This window comes from Silene latifolia, chromosome Y, assembly GCF_048544455.1.
Source record: "Silene latifolia isolate original U9 population chromosome Y, ASM4854445v1, whole genome shotgun sequence".
NCBI lineage: Eukaryota > Viridiplantae > Streptophyta > Magnoliopsida > Caryophyllales > Caryophyllaceae > Silene > Silene latifolia.
The window spans coordinates 477,226,025-477,251,572 of record NC_133538.1 but is presented as its reverse complement, the minus strand read 5'-3'; the positions used below and the strand labels follow the sequence as shown (position 1 = coordinate 477,251,572).

General features: G+C 38.6%; 1 protein-coding gene and 1 pseudogene across 1 annotated transcript; both read right to left on the bottom strand.

Annotated features, from left to right (window-relative positions):
• Nucleotides 1-64: 64 nt before the first annotated feature.
• On the bottom strand, nt 65-24,501 carry LOC141632998 (CO(2)-response secreted protease-like; annotated as a pseudogene).
• Nucleotides 24,234-25,548, bottom strand: LOC141632997 (subtilisin-like protease SBT5.1). The gene is made up of 5 exons (XM_074445495.1): nt 25,189-25,548; nt 25,045-25,121; nt 24,702-24,938; nt 24,508-24,622; nt 24,234-24,427 (listed from the first exon to the last, which is right to left on the bottom strand). The coding sequence occupies exons 1-4, from the start codon at nt 25,546-25,548 to the stop codon at nt 24,541-24,543; spliced, it is 756 nt and encodes a 251-aa protein (XP_074301596.1). The 3' UTR covers nt 24,234-24,427; nt 24,508-24,540.

Here is a 25,548-nt window from a genome sequence, read left to right as displayed (position 1 = left end):
ACTTATAGTAATTATTTTAAATAAAATCATGTGTTATTCAAGGTTTTCGTTTCTCTAATTTCAACTACATTGTAGCTATTGAAGGGTAATTCAAGTTCGATTTCAACTCACTTGAATTACTGCTACAAGAAAATCCCTTGGGAAGTTTACCAGCGACTAGCTTTATGCTACTTAGGTTGTACCAATGTAGCACAAAAACTTGTAATAGTCGACAAACTCCAATTCATAAACCAGTCCTGGTCTTAGCCCCTTTGTTCTGCTCACTAACCCTGCCCCAAGATCATAAGGTGTAGCCACTTCTCCGATTTCCGTGGTTATTGGCTCTTTCAGGTTGTTAGTTGGGATGGCTGTCAATTAAGCAATAAGATCGTTAATAATATAGGAATTATAAGCCAATGTTGTCTATTGACTTTTGTAAGTCGAAGTAAGTTATACTCGTAACTTTGTAATTAAAATGGAGCTAGTATGATACGGTCGTTATGTACCAAAAATAAATACCTAAATATAACTAGCAGAAGCTAGCCATAAGTAGGGTCGATCTTCACAGGGAGGCGGTTTACTATCTACTTGTCTATTCGGTCTGTCTAATGTCACAAGTTGGGGGTTTGAAATGTTTTGACTAAACTAATAGAATTAAGGCAAGAGGAATTAATGAACAAATACAAGGGTAAATCAGATAAAAGAGAGAAATATGCTAGGAATCGGTCTACCGTGGCAGCTACACTATCGGGTCAACTGAGTCGATTAAATTATTGATAAGAAGAGCGAGGTCGTCACCTTTCGGTCCTTAAACCTACGATTATACCCTTTCTGTCTCTAATCGCCCTAGGGTCTCCCTAATTTAGCTTTCGCCCTAGTTAGGTATCACCTATTGTAATTAAGCAAGCATTCCCTTCCAATCTTTCGATCCAGGTCGGGGGTAACTAATTAATCGGTCTCCTGCATGCATTCATTCAACCTAATCACAATTATATTGCTTAATACAATTCTTATTGCAAAACTAATCTAATCAAGTCGATCCTAACATATTGCTACCACGGTTTCCCTAGTCCTAACATATTAAAGGAATTAGCTACGCATGGCTCGGGATACTACACTAGCAATTGCTAATCTAATAACATAAGACATGATAACTAAAATGAGAAATAATAAAAGCAATAAAGGAACAAGAATGAATTAAAAGGGAAAGATTAGATTACTGAACTAATGATCCGGAAGTAAGAGAAACAAAGTAGAACCAGAACCAGAGGAAAGAAAAAGTGATTACAAATGACGTCCTAACTTCCTATTTATAAGAAAATAGGAATTATTTAACCTAATGACGGAAATAAACTAAAAAGCCCAAGCCCATAAGAGAATCCACTTGATCGAGTGATTTAAAACCACTCGATCGAGTAAACTAAAGCTTAAACCACTCAATCGAGTAGAAAATCTACTCGATCGAGTAAATCCTAAAATGCAACTACTCGATCGAGTAGAAAAAGGACTCGATTGAACATAATTGTACTCGATCGAGTACTTTCCAGCAACAATTTCCTACTTTACGCACTGAACTTCAAACGGCTGTCATTTCTTCGTTACTTGAGCAAACAGGGTGATTCCGGTGGCATTGGAAAGCTAAGAGGACAAGCTTTCATCTCCAATTGGAATCACCTGAATATCATTTGTAGAACTCGAGATATGGCTCTTCAAAATAGGCACTTGCAATTTGAAGTTCTTCCTTTGCTCGCCTAGCTATCTTTCTTCTTTGCGCATCTCAAAATAGCTACATTCCCGCTCCAAATTCACTCTTCCTCCAAATGCATGCTAAACGGACGGTAAAAGGCTTGATTTCACTACTTTCTGGTTCATTCCTTCAAATAAGACAAAACAAACCAAAGTAGCATATTCGGGGCATTTCGTAGCATAAACTACGATAAAAGCATGGAAATACGTGCATGAAAAGGCCTAAAAAGACTATATAAAATGCACGTATCAAATCTCCCCAAACCAAACCTTTACTCGTCCTCGAGTAAACTAAATGCAAACTAATGGAACGGAAAAGATAACTCAGAGCTAGCTACAAATGCTCACTTAAACCAATTTAATGCAAGCAAACTAACACTTATAGCAAACAGTCAAATGCAAACGAGTTATAAGATGTTTATAATAAAGCTGAACCGTCGACCTTGCAAGACCTTTAGTAATGGACTCTCACGGGTCACTCTTCTCTCATGAAGCAAAGGGTGAACATATATATGTAAGAGAGAAAGAAAAATAGTCGCTCACCTAGACTACGACCCACATAAACATGCATGCAACTAATATGATAGACAATTCTAGCTACCGTACACACATTCCAACCAAACAAGGTCCTGTCACAGCCGAGGGCTTACAAAAATATGGTAAAGTGAAGCAATGGGTAAGAAAAGGCAAAACATTTATGGGAATGTGGAGGTATAGGCGGCCAAGCTAGTACCTAAACAAAACCATATGACAGCATCCATTTCCAACTCAATTATAGAATTAAGCACATGCCCTTCATTTGGCATAAAACTCACCAAACCGAACTGAAAATACTCCTCAAATGATATAGATAAAGCATAGGAGCGAAACCGTCAACAATATAACCTCTTTTTTTTTCTTCTTTTTTCTTGTCTTTTTTTTTTCTTTTTCACGTATTTTTTTTTCATTTTTCATCTTTTTTTTTTTCTTTTTCATTTTTCACGTTTTTTTTTTCATAAACCTTTTCCTCAATTCATCCTCCTTTTTTTTTCTACCAACTCCAAATCATGCAATATAAACCAAACTTGGCACAATAAATTATATACCGCAAAAGCATACATTATACTAGCTCGACAAGGCAGGCTAAATTTGGATGTAGCTAAGGGTCAACATGCTACATCCAAATTTGGCTAATGTGGAGTTAAATGGGTAAAAATGAAAGAAAAGGAAATTGTAAGCACCTCCCTGCGTGTGACACCAACCACTAACCCGAATGTATGTAGGCAAAAAGCAATTGAATTTCATATTTGTGCAAATTGATGATACATGTTACGAAATGAGTAACTACTCACAATCCTACATGAAACTGGTCATAAATGACACCAGTTTATAAGGCTCTAATCCTTAGAATATATAAGTAGGTTGCCAAAATTTCAGGTCAAGTCTATTCGTTCAGCTAAATTTAAACATAAACTCGTAGATATGCAATAAGACAAAGCTAAAAGATAAAAGTTTATTGCAAGGCTTAAGCAAAAAGACAATTTATAGTGCAATTTCATCATTGAAATCAACCGTTTCGACTCAACCTATATGCTAAATAAACGTGATTTTTTTTGAATTTTTAACAATTTTCCAATTTTTATGGGATTTTAAATATTATATGAAAATAAACAACAATACATACAAAAATTAAACGTGACAACAGAAATGCAATAAAAACAACATGCAGACACAGATATGGATGCATAACCTCCCCAAAACAAACCGTACAATGCTCTATTGTACCAAAACATGGAAAGGAAATGCAAACTAAAGGAAGAAGAGAATAAATACGGAAAGCTTACAAGATACGTGAAAGAGGGACCTCCCCAAACCAGCCATGAACATGAGAGGTTGCTAAAGGCCCGGAATACCGTCACAGGAAGCTAATCCAAGTCAAAAACACTCGATGGCACTCGAACAGTGGTCGATCGAGTGGGTTGGGCATCCAAAACTGCTCGATCGAAAAGAAATTAGGTCGATCGAGTAATTCTCTCTTTGCAGGTGCTCGATCGAGTAGGAAAACTGCTCGATCGAGAGGATTTAGCAGCAAAAGTGCTCGATCGAGTACAAAAAGTACTCGCTCGAGTGATCCTCAGTGTGTTCCTGCAAAACGCAATGAAAACAGCCCGCAAACTAACAAAAACAAGCCTAACTGATATAGTCTATGGTACGAAGACCATTTATCACAGCTAAAACTAAAATAAAATGAAGAACAATTAAAAATAAATCTCCGGATTGCCTTCCGGGTAGCGCTAGCTTCAGTCAGGTCCCAGCTCGACCTTCTTTCTCATCAGCTGCTTCAATCAGTCATAATCAAAACAGCTCAAAGCTCTTAGCATGAGATCGTACATCTGCGCATGTGCTACACAAGAGCATAAGTAGCACCAAAGTATTATAATAAAATAGGAAATTGAAATAATTAATCGTTTAAGCCTGACAAATTTCTTATGGGAGCTCCTACATTTCCCCACAAAATAGAGGAGCCCAGGAGCAATTGACAATAAAGTGGGGTCCCGTTTCATATTAACAAGTTTGTGACGATAAGTACGGTGAAAAGGCATTTAATTGATTGACCAACTGGGAGAGGGTAAAGCATTAGAATGCGAAGCATAAGTCAACTGAGGCAATATACTATTTAAACAAACAATAAATAAATTATCGTTTACTACCTCGGGTTGGTCGCTCTCAATGACGGAATCATTGACAAAGGAAGATATTACCTCTTCCATGCTAGGAGCAATTACCGACTCAGCTGCTTCCTCGTCACCCTCCTCAGTGGATTTTAACCCGTAAATCGCAGCCTCAAGTGCATCCAACTCGTCTTTGAATAGGGGAGATTCGCCGTATCCATCATTATCGTCAAAATCGTCATCCAAAACAAATCCACATGACGAATCAATGCTCTCAATGGCCAATTCAGTCGATCGAGTAGAATTGTTACTCGATCGACCACTTCTGTAATTCCCGCCCTTTTAGAACCCCTTTGACCAGCGTTGACTTACCTTGGGAGGGGGGGTAGTCTTAGAATTGCGTGCCAAAACCATCTTGGGTTGCGTGATATGAGTGGTACTCGATAGAGTAGAGGCTACTCGATCGAGTAGCTAGGTTACTCATCGAGTGTGTTGGGTACTCGATCGAGTACCGAGTTTTCAGCGAGGGTTTTATTTCGCGTTTTGTTAAATCCACATATCACTTCCGCCACTTTCCTCCTATCCTTCAGTCGCCTCTTTCCCTTCCTTTCACCTCAAAACCTCCATGGAAGCCTTTTTGAATATCCTTGTGCCTTAGGAAAGCGTCACTTGAGTCGGGTAGCGGTCTTTTGCTGAGTTTCTCCCTATAGGTATGTCATAATCATCATCGGTGTCCTTGTTCTTTACTGTTAGGGTTTGCTTGTTAGTAATAGATGATTGTATTGTGGTTATAGGCTTTGCTTGGTCGCTGGATATGTTGTTTGTCGACATGGATTGGTTGTAGTTGCTTAAAGGTAGGTTCGCCTACTCAGTTTCTGTAGATGGTCTAGTACGTTGGTCGTTGTGGTTGTATTGTGATTGCTCAGTATCGTAGTTGTATGGTGATGGTTGTGATGGTGATTGTGGTTGATTGTTTCTGGTTCTCGAGGCGTGTCCTCGGCTGAGTGAGGTCACTTGCGGGAGTGGATTCACGCCCTAGTTTCGCCCTCCGTGGAACCCGCCACGGGAGGGGATGTGCACATTAATGGACAGGGTTATCACTCATTATGAGGAGCGGGGATTTGGTGGGAACGGCTGCGGTCCCCCACTGGCAGGGCTGGTCCAGTGGGCAGTCAGTGACAGAGTTGGTTGGGTTATCATGTTTGTGTTTGAGTTTGGATAGCTTGGTATTGTGTTGATAATTGTAGTTACCGTTGTCGTATCTTATCTCAGTACTGACCTTGTGTGGTTGTTTGTTTGTTATGTGTCTGCCGTGATCCCTTATGGTGAGCAGTCGGTCTTAGCAGTGTTGATGTTGTTGATAGGAGTCCTGGGCAGGATGAGTCTTCACGAGATTCGATAGTCATAGCGAGTAGTCTTTGAGTTGTATCTTTCATATCGTTTGTTGGCTTAATCGCTTGTAATACAATATAATAGTTCTTTTATCGACATTTGATTATTACTATCCTCGGGCAACCGAGATGGTAACGCCCTTATATGCTAATGAAGGCCTAGTTAAGGCTCCTCTGAATATGGGGGTGTTACAAAGTGGTATCAGAGCGACGATTTTGGAACCTGAAACAAATGAACATAATGAACGTAGGGAGTCTAATAAAATGAACCTGGTGTATGTGTAATGGGAGCCCCAGTTGATGCTAGGTTTTGGGTGAGTAGGCGCCCTCATTTCAAAATCTTGGCCCCATGATACTTAAGCTTGTCATAGGGTACGAGAATGTGGAGTCCGTGTGTATATGGGTGGCGTGTATGCTAATTGTGTCGGAACTACCTGTAGTTGAGCCTTAGTTAGCGTTAATAGGGATGTAATAGCTAGTTTTGGGCCGTGTTTAGTGAAGTGTGGGCATGATTAGTGAGCTTGTATGATGATTTTGAGATACGTGACAAAAGTCTATTCGATAGAAATGCTTGGGAATGTGAATGGGTGTGTTATAATTAAGGATGAACATGTTGGTGTTTGCTATAAGTTGATGATGAAGGTAGTCACATACGAGTTTATAAATCCTACCGTAATTACTATGATGATAGTTATAGTATAGTTGAGTTATAATTCGAGACATAGCATATAGTAATGCGTTTATGCCTTATTTGTTGGTTGAAATTTTTCCGCTGCGTAATATTTGATTCGTGCAAGATGAATTGCTTATGATAGAATGTAAAACATGATAGAATAATTTGTTTTGAAAAGTATGTATTTATATGATAAGTGAAAGAGAGAATTGATGTTATTTATACGCTTCAAATTGAAGTGAACACGAGTTTAGTAGTAACAAGTAAAGTAAGTTTAAGTGTAATATGATGGCGTGATTATGTTTATAGAAGATTCGGTAGCAGGTAAACCGAGTTGGGAAATTTGTGTAGCGTAATGTGACGAACACTTTAGTAGTTGAGACGATACGATATGCGTGATTAGTGATGGTAATGCGCGAGCAAGTGCGATAATTGGTGCCGAATTCCGAACTTGGTTTGGAATCGACACACATGCTGTTTTGCAGGAATCTTCAAGTTACTTCGTATTTCTGACCGAGTACTTAACTATACTTGACCGAGTGCGAGTGCTTATTAGACCGAGTAGACCTCACTCGATCTAGTTAGGAAGCTATGACGTCGGGATGTGGGAAAAATTCCTGCAGATACTCGACGAATTAGTGCCTACTCGATCGAGTAGGGTGGTACTCGATCGAGTACCCTAGGCACTCGATCGAGTAGGTTACTATACAATGAATCCTACGGGTTTCTTAAAACCCTTCTCCTTTCTATTTCTTCTCATTCTTCCTCTATAAGTCGAAAACCTAAGCCTATTTCCTCTCAAACCCTCAAGAATCTCTCATATCTAGTGTTGGTGGTGGTTAATTTGGGGTTATTTTCTTAGTTTAATTTCGTTCCTTTACTTCACTACTTGATCAAGGTATGATTTCTACTCTATTTACATGTTTTTATGCTTTAAACTTGTGGAGGATGATTACATAGCTTGAAAATTTCGATTCATATGATCCATTTGTTGCCTTTAACTGCTGGAGTATGATTCACATGTCGTCTTTCTTGATTGTTGATGATTAATTGTTGTAATATGGATTAGAAACTTGTAATTTGGGGGTCGAAATTTCTAGGGTTACGAAAATCAAAATCGATTTTTGGGTATTTTACACGGATTAGATGATGAAATTGAGTACTATACCTTGTTTATATCATGTTGAAGGATGGATTTTGATGATTTTCACCTTAGAAAGTTGCCTTAAAACTCCGTCTTAAAAGTGCCTCAAATGGAAATTCGTGATTCATAATTGGAATTTGGTGTGGTGTATAATTGTCTAAGTGTAAGTTAAACTTCAATATGTTTGTAGGGATGATAATTGATGAAAATATGCCAAAATTGTTACAGCTGTAAAGACCGTCTGAAAAAAAAAATTTAATTGAGTTGTTGTTCATAATATTGAAGGGTGATAATGATATGTTCTAAGTTATTCTTTTCCATGAACTAGTAAGAATGCCTCACATGTGATTAGAATTGTATTTGGAACAACCTTTAGAATCACGCTAGGATATTCGAATTTGTTGAGTATGTGTAATCACCATGATAAATTTTTCACAACCGTGGCTTATGAGTAGTGGTAAACTGAGCTTGTATGTCAAATTTGGGAAATTGTTGGTGAATGTGTGTACATAGCTTAATATTCAAGGTTAATAGCATGAATTATGTGCTTCACATGTCAAATTTGTGGGTGAAATTTGTATGCCTAGTTGAATGGGTGAAGTCCGAATTACGTGAAGTAAATGTTTGCATGTTTATACAAGTTTGTTTGAACATATGCCGAAACAGATGCCGAGACTGAACATAGGAACCCGCCAAAGTAAACGGGGGAGGGGTAATCCACCTGAGATGGGGGAAGGGAGTGGACCTGTGGTACCCGCAGTTCCAGAGTACCCTTCAGTTGTTTTTGTTGATTTCAAGCAGAGAGAGCGTTTTGTAGCTTTACAAAAACGCAAAATGAGACCTACAAGGTGTATAGACACTACTTTATTGGAGGATTTGGAGATAGAGACGGATGTTCGTCACATTTTTGAGACCTTGGGCCTTATGGGTTTGTATAGGCTGAGGAAACACTCTTATCCTTTTCTTACCTTGGAGTTTATGAGCTCTTTTATCTATGACCCCGCTGGCCAGACCGTTGAGTTTCGATTGGTGAACACTAGTTTCTTGCTTTCTATGGACCAATTTGCTTCTCACCTTGGGTTGGCAAAGCCTCCCAAGGACTCCATCACCGATATCCCTGCTGAGTGCGGTGTATGCCGCCTAATGCCTTGTCTGACCAGGAAACCAGCTCCTACCTCGAGTAACATGCTGATTAATGACTTTCAGCATGTCACATTGAGGATCTTTCTCCGTTCTCTCTCGAACCTCCTTTATGATCGACCGGATATCAGTAAGCTGAACAACCATGAGGTGTTACTTCTGATGTCTTACTTGAACCCGGAGCGGACCAGGAAGGTGGTCTTTAATGCTCCTTCGATGGTTTGTGCTGCCCTTGCCTTGATGGCCACTGCCTCTTCCCGATACTTGAGTTGTGGCGCCATCGCCACTCGGTTAGCTGAAAAGCTAACCTCTTTCGAGGCTTCTTCGGAGTACGTGCCTCTAGTTACCCCGGTGCCCACCATGGACCGTGACTACTATCTCGACCTGAAATGGTTGAGGACTTTGGCTGACGGTAGCCTAGCTTGGAGGGTGTGGGGCGTGAGTTGGATGAAGATTCTAGCTCCTGCGCACCTCCCACCCACGGAGCCCTTAGAGCCGACGGTAGTGACGGTGGACTCCGATGATGAGGAGGAGGAGGAGGAGGAGGATGATGATAGACCCCGCCATCTGCAGACCTACCTCATCGACGACACGATTCTCGAGGTGATGCTAGAGCCGAAGAAGGGCGACAATGCGTCAGTCGTGGCGGTGGAGAGACCTAGGTTGGGGAGAAGACCTCGTCGAGTGAAGGAGAGGACCTCGGAGACTAGGCCACGACCGGTGGCACCACAGCAGCAGCCTTTCCCGTGCTACCCTTACCTCGACACCCCGGAGATGCGATCCAGCTACTTGGCGGAGAGAGTGTCATCTACCCTGACACTCCGGAACATGCACGAGATGGCGTACGCTCAGGGAATAGGGACCGAGGGACCGCATCCGGTATGGTGGAGTGGAGTTGGGGACTACACAGGGGTTTTCCATTCCTACGGGGTGGATCAGTCGACGTGGGGGACACCTCAGTCCTTTGCCTACGGTGGCTTGACTCCATGGTACGTGGGCCGGGGAGCAGGAGCAGGAGTTGATGCGGGGATTGGGTCATCGGGAGCAGGTACTTCTGGCGGTGGTGGAGATGATGAGGTGATGGTGGAGCAGCAGCAGCAGCAGGAGGAGGAGTGATACTCCTTGTTTTATCTTTGTTGATGGTAGTTGATTTTGGTGATTAGTAGTGTGGTTAGACTTTAGTAGTTGTTTTTGTTGAGACTTCGATTTTGGACTTGTATTGTTGGCCATAAGGCCGGATTTGTCACTTAACTATGTTGCAGGATTGTTTTGGGGGTCGGGAAATCATCCCGACTCAAATTATATGACAACTATGTTTACGTATGTGGGGTTACGACAAGTTTTATAAGGCACCTTGGCCTGTAGGTACTCGACAGAGTACCCCGTACTCTATCGAGTAGCTGCAGGAAAGTGGGATAAAAAGCATTCTGACCTGTAGGCTACTCGATCGAGTAGTCAAGACACTCGATCGAGTAGCATGGCACTCGATCGAGTACCGCTACATACTCGATCGAGTAGCACTGTTACAGGAGGTTTTCGAAAATTAAAAATGTTCAATTGTTTCATAATCGCAAGTTTGATGTTTAATGTGGCTATTAGTACGTAGTAACACCTATGAACCGTTAATTTTATATATTGGAAGTCAAGTTCCGGTCTTATATGCACATTTGTCACAATTAGTGAAGTGGTGACGGTTTCTTGTCGTTTTTATGTTATATATGCCATATTATCATTCATCCATTAAAGTTACATTTCTTCATAAGTTCGTGCATACGATTTTAACGTGCTTTGTCAATGGCGGCAGGTTATCCCGGTGGTGGTGTATGATTTATAATTTAACGCGTTTATGCTTAGCGAGTAATGTCCACAATCAATAATATGTTTCTAATTCACGTTATGAATCAAGTAATACGTAATGTGTGTTGTAATTTCGCTAGTGAACTTCGGGGACGAAGTTCCTATTTAGAGGGGAAGAGTAATGTCGCGAAAATTATCGCGAAATAAAAAGGCTGATTTTGGCTGATTTTGAAATTATGTTTTGTTTGCCTATAATGTTTTGTTGTTTAATTGCAGTTACCGTTTTGTTTGCCTATAATGTTTTGTTGTTTAATTGCAAAATTTTCTAGTACCTTGGTTACTTTAGTTCGTTAAAATGAATGTGAGAGTATGTCTTAAAGGACCATCATAAAGGGCTAGTTGTGGTGCGATAGAACGAATTAGTGAGTAACACGTGATGTTAGTTGTGCAGCATGAAGTTGGTACGAGATACGTTTCGGGTTGATAAGTTGTTATCACATGATGTTTCGGGTTGATAATTGTTATCACATGATGAGCGATGGTTGTTTGTGTTGGCTTGTATGGCAAAGTCGATGTTTGATACATAATCATTAGTAAGAATTGATGCATACATGTAGAGTGACAATTAACGGTGATAATGCTTGCTTGATAGTTGTAAGAGTCGATAGGTATAAAGTGTAGACGGTGATGATGATGACATGGGGGGGAATGGTATTTCCATGGAGCAGTGGTTTGAGTAGGAAGTTTGGTAATGTCGTGTTTTTCCGTGTCTTGTGCGTGAGATAGGTGAGTTGAACTTCGGGGACGAAGTTCTTTTAAGGGGGGAAGACTGTAATACCCGCCCTTTTAGAGCCCCTTTGACCAGCGTTGACTGGCCTTGGGAGCGGGAGTAGTCTTAGAATTGCGTGCCAAAACCATCTTGGCTTGCGTGATATGAGTGGTACTCGATAGAGTAGAGGCTACTCGATCGAGTAGCTAGGTTACTCGATCGAGTAGGGGGCCACTCGATCGAGTGTGTTGGGTACTCGATCGAGTACTGAGTTTTCAGCGAGGGTTTTATATCACGTTTTGTTAAATCCGCATATCACTTCCGCCACTTTCCTACTATCCTTCAGTCGCCTCTTTCCCTTCCTTTCACCTCAAAACCTCCATGGAAGCCTTTTTGAAGATCCTTGTGCCTTAGGAAAGCGTCACTTGAGTCGGGTAGCGGTCTTTTGCTTAGTTTCTCCCTATAGGTATGTCATAATCATCATCGGTGTCCTTGTTCTTTATGAAGGAAAAGTAAATCTATATACTTACATATTCATATATATGTTATAAATTAATTTGTCATAAAATTAATAAAGGTCTTATGCATGCAAACTAATTAGCAAAATAAAGAAGAAATCATCCTTACATTGTAATTTCGGTTCTTATGGGCACAAAAGAGATCTCCTTCTCTTTTGTTCTTGAGCTTTCCTTTTGGATGAACAAAGACCCAAGTGTAGGATCTCTCCCAAGGAATTATACCCAAAGCTTACTCTTAATTAAAATTATATTATAAATACTAGTACAATATTAATTTTGTAAGAAAATTGACCCAAAATAATTGTTTTGGCTCTTGAATATTCGGTCAAGAGTAGAAGAATTTTGGAGTGTTTTATCTCTCTAATTTCTCATTAAAATGTAGAGAGCAAATTTTAAATTTCTCACACTAGAAATTATGTATATTGAATGAATGAAAAATTAGAGAAGAAAAACTCTCTAAATGGCCTTGGTAAAACCGGTGGGAGGAGGGATTGGGGAGCCTATGCATGGGCATGATTCTCTAACCAAGAGAATAGGTATGTAAGGCTAGGTGTAGGTAGTGTCATCATATTGTTTCCACTTAAATTATTAAACATAATTTAATCACCATAATCCCTCCATATTTCGGTCCACTTATAATATGAGATCCATATTATTTTTGTCAATTTTGTCTTATGTCACATGTCATATGTTACATAAATTTGTTGTGCATTTTTAACATATTAAAAATCAACGTATTATTAAAAATACGTCACATACAAAAATCGACTTAGTAATTCGTAATTACTTGTACCAAAATATTTTACCGTTTATAAATCACAACAGTTTGTATTATAATAATTCATTCAAATCAATTGTTTCCTTAAACAATAATTTTATCTGAGCAATGATACAATTCGATTACTCAGATCGTATCTCATTTAATTAAGTTTCAATGTGATACGTAAATTTTACTTCCAAAATCGTCCGTCAATTTTTAATTAAATTAATTGACTCGTAACATTATACGATCAATTAATAGATCAATTAAGAGTGTTGCTCTATAGGTATGACCTAGGGGATCAACTGATCACCACCGTCGCACGACAGTAATGTCAAACTCTAGTCAGCCAACAATTACCGATATATGTTGATCAGTTGACAGTAAAAATACTTCCCAATTGTATTATTTAGAATGAGATTTAATAATGATATTTAAATCATATGATCGCACTATTGTTGAGGACACATTTCCCAACAATCTCCCACTTGTCCTCGACAAGTGTGCGTCACCAATTCTCTTGTCCTATTACTATCTCCCACTCAATGCAAGGTGTCTTTCAGGTCGTACTTGCAAGTGATCATATCGAGAGTGGTTTCCTCGATCTGGAGAATAACTGTTTTGACCACACTTATCTATCATAGATACTTTCCGAGCGTGACCACGCATTTCGAGTTCATTACTCCTCGAGTGGCCCTGAGATATTGTTATAACCCTGACTAGGGGTGGACAATTCCTATCGCACTCATTCCCTTCGACTAGCCACAGCCATCATAACCCAAAATATGCCCATTTGACCCCATTTACGAAGGTCGTAGTAACACAAATCAAAGTTAATCTGAAACTGTGCCATCTTAGGCGAATAGTCTTTAGTCAAAAGAATCGACTCATTTGAATACTATAGTAGCTCTCGCCACGACCAGGCTATATAAATTGCCAGAACTCTATAAGCGGTCATAAGGCCCGACAAAATGTTCCTAACAGTCTGCCCATGTGATCGACTAGTCATCTCACATGACTCTATGGCACTTGAACTTGCCATCAATCGCATCACACTCTAGTCACTTCGAGACGTCACCTCATACAAGTGACTATGGGCAAATACTATGTTAATCCGTGTTCACTTTAACGGGGCTCAATTGTCACTACAACCCGTTTGGATGTAACAATGTATAAATTAAAGATAAAAGACAAATGTGATTATGAACATGAACAAAAACAACACTTTTATTTCATTTCAAAATCTAACATAGACTTGGTACACGTTTAAGTCCCATGGACGCCATATGTCCATCATGTTTAGCCTGCGATAAAGGCTTAGTGAGCGTATCGGCTATGTTGTCATCCGTCCCAACCTTACAAATCGTAATTTCCTTTCTTTCAATGAAATCTCTTATTACATGATATTTTCTAAGTACATGTCTAGATCTATTACTAGACTTTGGCTCCTTAGCTTAGAAGATCGTCCCACTATTATCACAATAGAGAGTGATGGGATCATTGGCGGTAGGTACTACTTTTAGACCTTCCGTGAATTGCCTGATCCAAACAGCTTCCTTAGCAGCTTTTGATGCTGCAATGTACTCAGCCTCCATTGTAGAATCCGCGGTTAAAGCTTCCTTGAAGCTTCTCCAGCTTACGGCACCACCATTGAGCATAAAAACGAAATCAGCTTGTGATTTCAAGTCATCTCTATCTGTTTGAAAACTTGAGTCCGTGTATCCATTAACACGCAACTCAGTGTCTCCTCCAAACACTAGGATAAAATCCTTAGTTCTTCTCAAGTACTTAAGGATGTTGTTGACAAAGAATCCGATGACTCTCACCGGATTTCCTTGATATCTACTCGTCATGCTCAAGGCATACGAGACATCGAGACGTGTGCATATCATGGCATACATGATTGATCCAACAGCGGAAGCATAAGGGATCAACTTCATGCGTTCAACATCATGGGGTTCGGAGGGAGATTGAGTCTTGCTCAATATCGTCCCGGTCACCATAGGTACCAAACCCCTTTTGGATTTGTCCATGCTGAACCGTCGAAGAATCTTATCAACATAAGACTCTTGACTTAGTGCCAATATCCTCTTGGATCTATCTCTATGGATCTGGATACCTAATATGCGTTGTGCCTCTCCTAAATCCTTCATTTGGAAGTGGTTACCTAACCACTTCTTAACAGAAGACAACATTGGAATATCATTTCCAATGAGTTGTATGTCATCGACATACAAGATTAGGAACACAACATTGCTCCCACTGAATTTCATGTATAAACATGGTTCCTCAACACTTCGAGTGAAACCATTTTCCTTTATAACATGATTGAATCGATGATTCCAACTTCTAGATGCTTGCTTAAGACCATAAATGGATCTCTTAAGCTTGCACACTTTGTTAGGATTTTTAGAATCAACAAAACCTTCGAGTTGTATCATGTACACCTCCTCTTCTAAATGCCCATTTAGAAAAGCGGTTTTGACATCCATTTGCCATATTTCATAATCATGAAATGCGGCAATCGCTAACAAAATCCGTATGGATCTTAGCATGGCTACGGGGGCGAAGGTCTCATCATAATGGAGACCTTGGACTTGGGTAAATCCTTTTGCCACTAGCCTAGCTTTGTAGACATCGTCATGTCCTTCTATGCCATTCTTGATTTTGAATATCCATTTGCATTGAAGGGGTCTTGCCCCTTTAGGCAAATCTACCAAGTCCCAAACTTGGTTTTCATGCATAGAATCCATTTTGGACTTCATGGCTTCAAGCGATAAGGAGGAATTTGGACTAGAGATTGCGGCCTTGTAGGTGGCGGGCTCGTCACTTTCCATAAGTAACACATCAAGTGTTTCATCTTCCTCGATAAGTCCCACATATCGATCAGGATGGCGAATTACTCGACCCGTTCTTCTTAGTGGAGGAGGTACAACCTCGTTAGACGACGAAGGAACATCTTCTTGCGTCTCTATCTCGGTTTGTGGCTCTTGAACTTCATCAAGTTCAAAATTTCTCCCACTCTGTCTCTTAGAAATAAATTGTCTTTCAAAGAAGACAGCCTCGCAAGACACAAACACTTTGTTCTCTTGAGGTTTATAGAAGTAGTAACCTCGTGAGATTAAGGGGTAACCTACAAAGTTGCACTTTTCGGATCTTGGGGCAAGCTTGTTGTCGTTCTTAGACATGACGTAAGCATCACATCCCCAAATCTTCATATAGGATATATTGGGAACCCTTCCCGTCCACATCTCACATGGAGTTTTCTCGGTGGATTTAGTGGGACTATTGTTCAAAGATCTAATTGCGGTTTGAATTGCAAATCCCCAAAACGAGTTTGGTAACTCGGTTTGACTCATCATGGATCGAACCATATCAAGTAGGGTTCGATTTCTCCTTTCGGCAACACCATTAAGTTGTGGTGTTCCGGGTGGAGTAAGTTGTGATATAATACCACGACTTTTCAAGTGTGAATCAAATTCAAGGCTAAGGTATTCACCACCACGATCGGATCGTAGTGCCTTAATCCTTTTGTTCAATTGGTTCTCTACTTCGTTTTGAAATTCCTTGAATTTCTCTAACGCTTCACTCTTATGTTTCATTAAATAGATATACCCATATCTACTTAAATCATCGGTGAAGGTTATGAAGTAGTCATAATTTCCACGAGCGGTGATAGTCATTGGTCCACACACATCGGTGTGTATGAGTCCAAATAGCTCACTAGCTCGTGTCCCTTTACCACTAAAAGGATTACGAGTCATTTTGCCAAGTAGGCAATATTCGCATGTACCATATGATTGATAATTAAATGGTATAATCACATTAGTCGAAATTAATCTTTTGCTGCGATTCTCGTTTATGTGACCTAATCGACAATGCCAAATGAACGCTTCACTTGGGTCACTTGATTTGAGTTTCTTTGATTGAATGTTATAGATATCATTAGTTGGATTTGAGGTCTCTAAATGCCATTGATAGAGGAAGCTTGGCCTATAACCAAGTCGTTCCTAGAAATAGTACAACGATTGTTCTTAATGACAAAACAAAAACCGTCCATGTCTAGCATAGCGATTGAAATAATGTTTTTAGAGAGTGTAGGCACATAAAAACAATTATGTAAATACAACTCAAATCCATTAGGCAAAGCTAAAACATAAGTTCCTTTGGATTCGGCCGCTACCCGAGCTCCATTTCCAAGGCGTAGATCCACATCTCCCTTGCTAAGCCTCTTCACGTCTCTTAAACCCTGTAAATGATTACAAAGGTGAGAACCACAACCGGTATCTAGTACCCATGTCGTAGTGGAAGTATAATTTATATCAATAACATAAATTTCTTTAGGAATTTTACCTTTTGGAACGATAATTCCTTCCCTTATATTTCGCAAATATACGGGACAATTCCTAAGCCAATGTCCCATGCCATAGCAATAATGGCACTCATCATTAACTTGCTTTAAGTTTTTGATTTTCTTTCCCTTCTTCTTGAACTTTTTGCCCTTTGAAGCAAGAACTTGATTGCTTGAGCTCCCACTAGTTTTGGCATCTTTATCTTCCAGAGACAAAGACCCTATAGATTGTATGAGGTAGTCTTCCTGAGACGGACTCACACGAGGTCTAGTAGTAGTAGGTGGTTTAGAAGAAGTGATGAAGTTAAGGTTTCCATCCGAACCTATTCCAAAATGAAGTTCTCTAGTAGTGTCGAAATCATTGTTGGAGCAAACGTCGTCAAAAACATTGTGGTAAGACTCAATAGTTATCGGTGCGGTAGCATTTGATGGATTTATTGTAAAGAACTACAAATATGGAGGAAAAGGAAACATTTGTCTTTTAATATCATACTTGTAAATAATTAACAAGGTATGAGCATTTATATAGTGACCTCTACCCAACTATCATAAATGATTCCAAGACCCAAATTCATATTAACTTGGGCACGGTGTGGCTGATGAAACCCTTATCAATATAACTCGGTGGATTAACGCTTTAATCGATTCTACTTTTAGAACTCTTGGTCGATAATATTACATTAACATTTATCTTTAGCCCAAAACACATTCAACAAGGGGACGGTGTGGCCGATAAAACCCTTATCGAAAAACTTTTGTTGAGTTCAATCCAAATTTCGAATAAATGTGTCCATGATCCAAACCCATATTAATTTGGGCACGGTGTGGCCGATGAAACCCTCATCAACATGAATTCGGCGGATAGACATTTATCACCCACTTCCCCTACGTAACAAGGTTTGTACCCCGGTGTGGCCGAGTGCACTCCCTCACGAAATAGGTTTTCATGGTTTCTACTATTTGGTAAGGCTATGTCTCAATTAAAGGTTTTAGCGAGAGGTCATGTCAATTTATTATCTATCACGTTTTAAGTGAACTAAAGCGGTGAACTACGATAATTCGAATTGACACGGTCGATAAACTCGATGAAAGAAGATGCATGTTTTAGTTATGGCGATTTAGCGATGCATGCGACATAGAATAAAATACAAGCATAAAATAAATAAATCCTAGTATGGCCTTCCTAAAATAGAAAAACTTTTTAACTATTACATATTCGGAAACCAACTCCATTTGTCCTTTGAACTTCGGTTGTGGCACGCATCTCGAGGTAACACCGTCTTTATGTATCGCCATTCTTGAAGAAATCCGTCTTTGGGAACTCCGGAATGAATAAAATTACATAATAAATTACATAATTTCCTATTATACATTTGTAACTAAAATAAAATAAATCTATTACATTACAAAACGGTGATACGAGATCACAATAAAATTACAACCGAATCGATATTCCCATACATTTCGGGAAATGCCAATTAAAATCTAAGGCCATACTAAGTAAAATTACATAATTCAAAATTACATAAATTAATAATTATGACAATCATAAAGAAAAATGCAGCATTATAATATGTATGAACATGCTCAATTTTATGCTAAATCGCCTTTAATTAGCCAATATCGTATATTACTCGGTTTTTACAGATTTGCGTGATTTCAACATTTTATAATCACAAAAATTACATAAATTCATATTTATGCATAAGTTAATTACCCTAACCTCTTAGGACTCAAAATTTAGTCTTCACTAATAATTTGACCATAATTAACTCATATTTATAAAATTGTTCATTAATGGACTAAAAATTACAAAAATAAGCTATAAACTTCAAATAAATCACAAAATTTCAAATAAATTTGAAATTTGAAATTTAAACTCATGAACATTCTGTAAAAATACCATTACACTCATAGTGTTCGAAAACTTAGGTTAAAAATTTCGAAATTTTTCCGGAAAAACAATGTTGCGGTTTATCGGTTTTTAATAAAATAATCATAAAAACATGAGAAAAATTTTATTCATCAACTTTTCAATTTTAGATCTGAAAAAAATAATAAAATGCAACATTTGACGTTTTTCCTTAGTCATAGATTATGTTTTATTAATTTTTCACTAATAATGTCACTATTTATGCTATTTTTCTTCAAAAATCCATAAATCATGCAAAAAGACTTCACTATAGCCCATTATTTTACACACATCTTGTAAAATTGCATGTGACAACATAATAAATTTCTATGACCAGATTCGAAATATAAATCATATTAACCTATTTTTCACCTAAATCCGAATTTAATAATGAAAAATCCATTTTTCGAGCATAACAAGTCCAAAAATTATGAAAATTTACAGGTTATCTCAAAATAATATGTGTGACAACATATCCAAAAATCACTGGAAAATTCGAAGTATAGCTAATTTTAGACCAAAAATGACATTTTTACTCATAAAATCACATTTAAATGCCATTATTGTATTATATGAACAATAAAAATCCGTAAATTTAACCAAAATATCCTAAAACATTTTAGGACCAGAAATTTTAACATGCATGAATTAATTTCGTGATATATCATAATAACACAAATTTTACATGTTTTATATGTTAATCTTTATAACTCGGAAAAACTTTTAACCGATTTGCATGCAAACCGATTGAAGGAAAAGTAGATCTATATACTTACATATTCATATATATGTTATAAATTAATTTGTCATAAAATTAATAAAGGTCTTATGCATGCAAACTAATTAGCAAAATAAAGAAGAAATCATCCTTACATTGTAATTTCGGTTCTTATGGGCACAAAAGAGATCTCCTTCTCTTTTGTTCTTGAGCTTTCCTTTTGGATGAACAAAGACCCAAGTGTAGGATCTCTCCCAAGGAATTATACTCAAAGCTTACTCTTAATTAAAATTAATATTATAAATACTAGTACAATATAAATTTTGTAAGAAAATTGACCCAAAATAATTGTTTTGGCTCTTGAATATTCGGTCAAGAGTAGAAGAATTTTGGAGTGTTTTATCTCTCTAATTTCTCATTAAAATGTAGAGAGGAAATTTTAAATTTCTCACACTAGAAATTATGTATATTGAATGAATGAAAAATTAGAGAAGAAAAACTCTATAAATGGCCTTGGTAAAACCGGTGGGAGGAGGGATTGGGGAGCCTATGCATGGACATGATTCTCTAACCAAGAGAATAGGTATGTAAGGCTAGGTGTAGGTAGTGTCATCATATTGTTTCCACTTAAATTATTAAACATAATTTAATCACCATAATCCCTCCATATTTCGGTCCACTTATAATATGGGATCCATATTATTTTTGTCAATTTTGTCTTATGTCACATGTCATATATTACATAAATTTGTTGTGCATTTTTAACATATTAAAAATCAACGTATTATTAAAAATACGTCACATACAAAAACCGACTTAGTAATTCATAATTACTTGTACCAAAATATTTTACCGTTTATAAATCACAACAGTTTGTATTTATATTAATTCATTCAAATCAATTGTTTCCTTAAACAATAATTTCATCTGAGCAATGATACAATTCGATTACTCAGACCGTATCTCATTTAATTAAGTTTCAATGTGATACGTAAATTTTACTTCCAAAATCGTCCGTCAATTTTTAATTAAATTAATTGACTCGTAACATTATACGATCAATTAATAGATCAATTAAGAGTGTTGCCCTATAGGTATGACCTAGGGGATCAACTGATCACCACCGTCGCACGACAGTAATGTCAAACTCTAGTCAGCCAACCATTACCGATATATGTTGATCAATTGACAGTAAAAATACTTCCCAATTGTATTCTTTAGAATGAGATTTAATAATGATATGTAAATCATATGATCGCACTATTGTTGAGGACACATTTCCCAACACTTTACTGTTAGGGTTTGCTTGTTAGTAATAGATGATTGTATTGTGGTTATAGGCTTTGCTTGGTCGCTGGATATGTTGTTTGTCGACATGGATTGGTTGCAGTTGCTTAAAGGTAGGTTCGCCTACTCAGTTTCTGTAGATAGTCTAGTACGTTGGTCGTTGTGGTTGTATTGTGATTGCTCAGTATCGTAGTTGTATGGTGATGGTTGTGATGGTGATTGTGGTTGATTGTTTCTGGTTCTCGAGGCGTGTCCTCGGCTGAGTGAGGTCACTTGCGAGAGTGGCCTCACGCCCTAGTTTCGCCCTCCGTAGAACCCGCCACGGGAGGGGATGTGCACATTAATGGACAGGGTTATCGCTCATTATGAGGAGCGGGGATTTGGTGGGAACGGCTGCGGTCCCCCACTGGCAGGGCTGGTCCAGTGGGCAGTCAGTGACAGAGTTGGTTGGGTTATCATGTTTGTGTTTGAGTTTGGATAGCTTGGTATTGTGTTGATAATTGTAGTTACCGTTGTCGTATCTTATCTCAGTACTGACCTTGTGTGGTTGTTTGTTTGTTATGTGTCTGCCGTGATCCCTTATAGTGAGAAGTCGGTCTTAGCAGGTGTTGATGTTGTTGATAGCTGGAGTCCGGGCAGGGATGAGTCTTCACGAGATTCGATAGTCATAGCAAGTATCTTTGAGTTGTATCTTTCATATCGTTTGTTGGTTTAATCGCTTGTAATACAATATAATAGTTCTTTTATCGACATTTGATTATTACTATCCTCGGGCAACCGAGATGGTAACGCCCTTATATGCTAAGGAAGGCCTAGTTAAGGCTCCTCTGAATATAGGGGTGTTACAACTTCCTTCCTGATTTTCACTCGATCGAGTGCTTTGATCTGCTCGATCGAACTTTTTTTTCTGAATTTTCACTCGATCGACTAATATAAGTCACTCGATCGAGTGATTCTTCCTGTACAACGCTGAAATCCTCGTGTAAGGCGGTGAAATATGATAGAAATTCGTCATCCGAGTCATAAAGATCATCCTCAGCATTGGACAACACGGTTTCTTCATGGGGAAAACCGATCTCGGTACAGTATACCTCTTCTGGTTGCCACCTATCCGACTCAGCAACTAACTGAGCTATTTCAGACTCGAGCTTATCAAATCGCGAAAAAGTGTCTCTATCACCTTCTTGCACTTGGAATGCAAGTGCCTTCATTAAAGACTTCAGCTCCGCCATGTCTTCTTCCCGAATATCAGGAGGATCTTGTTGCGGTGGCCAGACAAACGGAGGCTCATGGTAGCCTCGTTAATAGGGTGGATGTGGTGGCACAACTACAGCTGCTTGACTAGCTCGACTGCGCTGCTGGAATGCGTAAACTTCGTCGTTTTCTGCCATGCAAAACGCTGCATTGTGCTCAGCAGCACCACATCTACCGCAGTAAATCACCTGATGCGCCATATAATGGAACATAGGTGACGGGCCAAAGGTACTCAAGCCTTCACTTTGACGATCATTCACCTAGAACTGTCTAGGTAGTACCTGTAAGGCCTATAGAAACAACACTAAAGAAAAAGATTAGAACGACCTCAAGGGAAAAATCCCTTGAGGCTAAAAACAGACAGAATTAAACAAATAAATAAATAGTTGCCTCCCCGTCAAGGCCGCCAAAATTTGATACGGTCGTTATGTACCAAAAATAAATACCTAAATATAACTAGCAGAAGCTAGCGATAAGTAGGGTCGATCTCCACAGGGAGGCGGTTTACTATCTACTTGTCTATTCGGTCTGTCTAATGTCACAAGTTGGGTGTTTGAAATATTTTGACTAAACTAATAGAATTAAGGCAAGAGGAATTAATGAAGAAATACAAGGGTAAATCAGATAAAAGAGAGAAATATGCTAGGAATCGGTCTACCGTGGCAGCTACACTATCTGGTCAACTGATTCGATTAAATTATTGATAAGAAGAGCGAGGTCGTCACCTTTCGGTCCTTAAACCTACGATTATACCCTTTCGGTCTCTAATCGCCCTAGGGTCTCCTTAATTTAGCTTTCGCCCTAGTTAGGTATCACCTATTGTAATTAAGCAAGCCTTCCCTTCCAATCTTTCGTTCCAGGTCGGGGGTAACTAATTAATCGGTCTCCTGCATGCATTCATTCAACCTAATCACAATTATATTGCCTAATACAATTCTTATTGCAAAACTAATCTAATCAAGTCGATCCTAACATATTGCTACCACGGTTTCCCTAGTCCTAACATATTAAAGGAATTAGCTACGCATGGCTCGGGATACTACACTAGCAATTGCTAATCTAATAACATAAGACATGATAACTAAATTGAGAAATAATAAAAGCATTAAAGGAACAAGAATGAATTAAAAGGGAAAGATTAGATTACTGAACTAATGATCCGGAAGTAAGAGAAACAAAGTAACAGGGAAAAGACGCGTCCGAACCAGAACCAGAGGAAAGAAAAAGTGATTACAAATGACGTCCTAACTTCCTATTTATAAGAAAATAGGAATTATTTAACCTAATGACGGAAATAAACTAAAAAGCCCAAGCCCATAAGAGAATCCACTTGATCGAGTGATTTAAAACCACTCGATCGAGTAAACTAAAGCTTAAACCACTCAATCGAGTAGAAAATCTACTCGATCGAGTAAATCCTAAAATGCAACTACTCGATCGAGTAGAAAAAGGACTCGATCAAACATAATTGTACTCGATCGAGTACTTTCCAGCAACAATTTCCTACTTTACGCATTGAACTTCAAACGGCTGCCATTTCTTCGTTACTTGGGAAAACAGAGTGATTCCGGTGGCGTTGGAAAGATAAGAGGACAAGCTTTCATCTCCAATTGAAATCACTTGAATATGAGTTGTAGAACTCGAGATATGGCTCTTCAAAATAGGCACTAACAATTTGAAGTTCTTTCTTTGCTCGCCTAGCTATCTTTCTTCTTTGCGCATCCCAAAACAGCTACATTCCCGCTCCAAATTCACTCTTCCTCCAAATGCATGCTAAAAGGATGGTAAAAGGCTTGATTTCACTACTTTCTGGTTCATTCCTGCAAATAAGACAAAACAAACCAAAGTAGCATATTCGGGGCATTTCGTAGCATAAACTACGATAAAAGCATGGAAATATGTGCATGAAAAGGCCTAAAAAGACTATATAAAATGCACGTATCAATGATATAAACCTGTTACGAAGGACAAATGAACTTATTTTCTTCTCCCAAAAGACTAAACCTGTGAGACTAAACAGGCCCTCTTAAACTTGCTAATTTAGATTAGTAGTAGGATCTTAACTCTAGTTGATGTGCAAGACAAAATGGTACTGAGTTTGAGTTAAGAATGCCTAATTTACTTACCAGTTGTCATTATCGCAGATCTTATAGTTGCAGGAGTCCAGGTGGGGTTTTTTGATTTGATAGCTGCCACAATGCCTGAAAGATCTAGACAAGCCATCGAAGTTCCTGATATAATGTTGAATAAAGGAGCTTCTTTCCCAGGAAGCACGATATCTGTGTCATTCCGTATCCATGAGGCCAGGATCTGAACACCCGGTGCCACAAGATCAGGCTGCAAAAAATAAACAACTGTCAGTTATATTTTCCACTTTGTTCCGTGACACGTAAAAATAATAATGAAATCATATATACCTTGATAAGGTTTGGTAAATCAGGCACAGGTCCTCATGATGAGAAATTAGGGATGACAGCTGCTGGCTTATGAGACAAAATTGTTCTTGTTGCCAAGATAAATCCGGTGGGATTCCTATGAAAGTAATCTTGAGAGTAAGGAATCATATTAACATAGAGTTATTCACATGTAATTAAATTTGAGATGGTCTCACCAAGAAGACTTAATGTAGTCTGCGATTCTCAAGCCATCCTCTAAGAGTACTATGGTCACCGATAATGTACTAGAAATTAGCGCCTCCGGATCCAATTTGTGGACAATTCCAATCACACCCGCAGCTCCAACAGATTGCAGCTGATCTATGTTGTATTGGTTATCAAATTTAAAGTTACACAACACAATCTTTCCTTTCACCCTATTCTGGTCATGTTGCGACTTTGATTGACAAACTCTGCGGAACCAAAAAATACAAGGCTTAACTTGAAATGGAAGACAAATATTAAATGGGTTAGAATATTGAGCAAATGAATCAAATCAAAGGTAGAATTATAGTTTGCCTGCTTTCATGCTCACTTCCATCAACAAGTTCATATATAGGGGACTTCTTCAGAAGAGAGAAATTAATACCTTCACCCTGAAATTATATACAGGTAGTGTTATGGCCTTAAACGAGTGAAGCAATTAAAATCCATATTTTATACCTTGATAACTTTCTCGTTGCCTAGGATAACCTTCGACTCAAAGAACCGGTCAATAGTAGTTGCTCCAACTGTTATGATCCAAGGAGCGTAATTGAAGATAGATTGTGGGGAGGGACCAAAATTCCCAGCCGCGCAACTTACAGTAATTCCTTTCTGAACAACATGGAGTGCTCCAATTACAATAGGGTCTTGTAAAAAGGCTATTGGGTTATCATTGCCAAAGGACAGAGACGGGATATCAACGCCATCTTTTATGGTGTCGTCAAATGCAGCTAATATAGCTGATCCGGAGCAATGCATAAATTGAGACACGCTGTACATGGCTGATGCGAGTCTTTTATATGATGTTTTGCACCTCAT

Coding starts and splice junctions, on each gene's coding strand:
- LOC141632997 (XM_074445495.1), bottom strand. CDS start 25,548: ATGAGGTGCAAAACATCATATAAAAGACTCGCATCAGCCATGTACAGC. Junction 24,939..25,044: donor GGAAGTGAGCATGAAAGCAG/GCAAACTATAAT, acceptor TTGGTTCCGCAG/AGTTTGTCAATCAAAGTCGC. Junction 24,623..24,701: donor GACTACATTAAGTCTTCTTG/GTGAGACCATCT, acceptor TTACTTTCATAG/GAATCCCACCGGATTTATCT.